This window comes from Malurus melanocephalus, unplaced genomic scaffold, assembly GCF_030028575.1.
Source record: "Malurus melanocephalus ecotype Western Australia unplaced genomic scaffold, MMel_1.1 scaffold_674, whole genome shotgun sequence".
NCBI classification, from domain to species: Eukaryota; Metazoa; Chordata; class Aves; order Passeriformes; family Maluridae; genus Malurus; species Malurus melanocephalus.
The window spans coordinates 123,724-127,656 of NW_026623906.1; the positions used below are offsets into that span (position 1 = coordinate 123,724).

General features: G+C 34.4%; 1 protein-coding gene across 1 annotated transcript in view; it reads right to left on the bottom strand.

Moving 5' to 3' along the window:
• NBAS (NBAS subunit of NRZ tethering complex) overlaps positions 1–3,933 on the bottom strand; it is a 158,025-nt gene that overhangs the window by 38,524 nt on the left and 115,568 nt on the right. Inside the window, exon 47 of the mRNA XM_057384003.1 lies at positions 1,236–1,325. Within this exon, the coding sequence (XP_057239986.1) occupies positions 1,236–1,325 (90 nt within the window). The remainder of the gene's footprint in view (positions 1–1,235; positions 1,326–3,933) is intronic.

Sequence of the window (3,933 nt, forward strand, 5' to 3'; positions counted from 1 at the left end):
GGAACATAATATGAGACAGAAAACACCAATTTAACCTGTCCTGCAGCTCTGAAATAATAAACATTGACATCTTAGGTTTTCATATTACAAGGATTTCAATTTTACTTAGGCTTTATATTGTTTGAGTGATGCTGTTAGCTCAGGACTCCAGCTTAATCAGACATGCCTTTGCTGAACAGGTGGCATTCATATTGTAAATTAAAAGTTTGGGAATTACAAGAACCTGCTGGAATATTTCAAGATTTTCTCTATGTTAATGCTTATATATGTTTTCCTGAGGAAAATACTTCTGTTCTGTAAATCGAGGAGCTGAGGWTTAAGATAATAAATATTTAAAGGAATATAAACAATCTCTTGCAATCATACTTACATTCACTCCAGCTTATTGTTTCAGCAGTTAAATGTTGATGAAGTATACAAATAAAAGACTCCAGAAGATGCTTCTCATAATGAAATAGTACCAACTCATCCATTATATCTCAGAATAACTGCAAATTATATTTACTACATCAATTCAGTCTACTTCAGTATCCAACATTGAACTAATTTAATGTCACTGGAAAAGCCTAAAAAAAACAGTGTAACTGTTTTTGTGCAGCTATCAGAGAGTATAGGTTTTATTATCATTATTGTACATGAATTCTTTGCTTGTACATCTGGGAAAAAAAGCTAATTTTTTTGTTTCTTTCTTGTCTTTTCTGGGAATGAAATGGAAAATGTCAGTGAGACATAAAGGCCATTATGCGATCTGAAAAAAGGACATTTCCAAAAGAGGAGAATAAACGTGATGAAGCATCATACAGCATTTGTGAAATTAATTTCTGCATTACACCTTAAAAATATTGACAATTTTAKATACCTAAATTCAGATATCTGAAAGTGAATCATCATTACTTGCAAYTGATCAACTAAACTGAAACAAAAGCAGTGTGGCATTCTCCTGCTACATATACAGTCACAGCTGAAAAACCATTTTCTCAATTCACTATAACACATAGTTATCTAAATTTTAGGTTCAGTGCTTTCTTCCAAATCATCAAGTAAAGGCTTCTGTCAGAGCACAGATTCTGAACCTGAAAAATGAYTGCCCGTTCCAGAATAAAGTCATAGAAAATTAAGTGCAAACCCATTATATATATCCATGAAGAAAAATCATTCATATTCAGTAGTTCAAAGCTTTCATGAGAAGCATCTTTCAAAGTCTTACCCAAAGAATCCAYAGAAGAAACTCTTACCCTTTTTCAACGCTTGCATGCACTGCAGAAATTATACCTTCAAGGATTTCAAGTGGATCTTTCTCTGTTGTAGATGAGTCACCATTTCCACTATTAAGGGAAAACGAAGTTACCATTAAAATGGTCCTTAATATGTATCTCATTTTATGCACSTGTAGGATTATATGAATTGTTCAATAATTATAACAATTTTCCATTTTTGCTTCTTATCTAGTACCTTCATTTTTATGCCAGAGTAATGCCAAAAGCAACACGGAATAAAACACTTAAATGAAGCTTGAAAGGAAAAGAACAGTTAATGTTTAGTGCTTCTAACACAGATTAAGTCAGCAAAACTTTCACATGTAATCTCACAGCCTCAAAGATCAACATAAACTAAACCAACTTAAAGTTATACATAAATGTCACCATCTTTTCCTTCTGCACCATCTTGCCCTATTTCTATTGGCTTAAATCAACTTAAGTGCAGCTTAAATCAACCTGAATCAGCACTGTCTTATCTGCTGATGACACTGGGGTCAAGCCACAACAGAACAGCAGCCACGGTGCACGTGCAGAACAGAAAAATGTCCATCATTCTCATCAGATGTTTCAGCTGAAATATGGTTTTCTTCTGCAGACCAAAAGGTTGTAAGAACTGGGTGAAAAAACAAACAAGCAGCCCAAAACCACTCTGTCAGGAAAGCAATCTTTGCTCATAACTCAGTGAAAGGGATATTTTCAGTTAAGGTTTTCCATGAAACAGACTTGGTCCTGAGAGAGGGAGAGGTTTTGCCCTGGTATTGCAACAAAACACACAACATCTCCCCAGGAAACCAATGCAGTGGCAATGATGCCTGGATGAACTAGAAAATCAACAGCTTTGCCTGGCTTAGCTCATCAGGGCTGCATTAAAGAAAGATGAAAAAAAGGCAAATAGTTCCCAAGTTATCTGACTACGGATGAATCAAAMAACCCAGAGAAAAAGTGTATTTTCTCTATAGTTCATCACCATATCAAAGCTCTTCTGCTACTAAAAAGTCAGACTCTTCCTAGACCTGCTCTTGCAGTAACAAACACATGCCCTGACTATTTTGACAGTTCTATCTAACAACAAAATACTCCATAGCTGACAGTAATGTGTAAAAATAACTACAATAGTCTAATTTTTTTTTGGTCAACAGAGAATATTTACAATTTTGTCATTTGTTACATTAGTAATATAAATATATTTCCTAAACAATGATTATATCATATGGCATAGAGACCTAAATCTTCATAACCTTTAATGTCTTCATTCAGAATTTTCATCTTTGCTATTTTTATCTTAATAAGTGGCCWGCACTCCAGTGAACAACACTGGATTTAAAATCAATATGTGACTCTATTCAGAACAGATGCATGATGAAAACTAAGCATACTCATTTCATATTACTATACTGCACTCCTAGCTTTCAATAGGACTAGAAGGCTGATTACCAGTAAAAGATACTGTACATACAACTGATAGAAATGCTGCTCTTAGCACCAGTACTACTATATAGCAGCTAAATAACTTTTTAAGTGTGAAGCTTAAATTTAGATATTTTCCTAAACATCTTCAGATTATTTGGAAACAATCAAATTGTAATTTATAGTACAGAATAGTACAGAAATATTCAGAATTTTTAACTACCAGAGACACGAAATGTCTTCAAAAGATAAAATCCACTTTCACCAAAACATACAACAAAAAATTAATTCTCAGATGAAAAAACAAAAAGTGTATTTTCACAGAAAAGGCGACATAACAGAATTGAATGCTCTGTTTAGGAAAAAAAAAATACACCTTTAGGGCAGAAGTGTGGAAATGGTAAAAAGCAGAGCAGTATTCAAATGACCATTTTATGTAACYGGCTACMTGCATTAGGAGACRTTTTCTTTAAAAACATAAAAAAGMTAAGAAGATTTATTGTATGTCCCTAGAGTGAAGACAGATATAAGGCATTTCATTAATGCTCTTTTTATAAGCCACTTTTGCTAGTGATTTGTTTACAGCCCAGATTTAAATTTTCCTCTTTTTTTTGGTGCCCTTTTTTCAATTAAGTTTCTAATAAAATGCTTACAAAGGGCATTAACATAGCATATCAAAAGGAAACTAGAATACTCATAAAACTCACACACCAAGAAGAAAATGACTATTGAAACCCAAACAAACAAGGTATTTGCAGCCCTACAATACTTAAAGGGGAATTTTAAGAAAAATGGTGACAGATGAGAGGGTTAATTCAGACTACATATATGGAAGAATTWTTTTATAATGATGCTCATGAGACACTGGCACAGGTTGTGCAGAGAGRTGGTGGATGCCCCTTTCATGGAAACACTGAATGYCAGACTGGGTGGGCTCTGACTGACCTGACCTAGGTGAGGATGCTCCTGCTCATTGCAGAGGGTCCCATCCAACCCAAACTATTACATGATTGTACAATGTACAGAAATTGAGTCCTTACTGCTCTACTTACACTGAATTATYGTTGGTGTACGTAAATAAGTACCATATCACAGGAGACCAACTAGCAAACCTTWTATTTTGGGTATCCTCAATTTAGAGTTCAGTTCTAGACAGTCCTAGACCCTGCACTTCAAAAAACCTTCATCTCTCTAATCAGAAATAAAAGTTGTTAGCACCTGTCACAACTAGGCTCTGAGCTCCTCAAGAAACAAAACCAAAAACCCA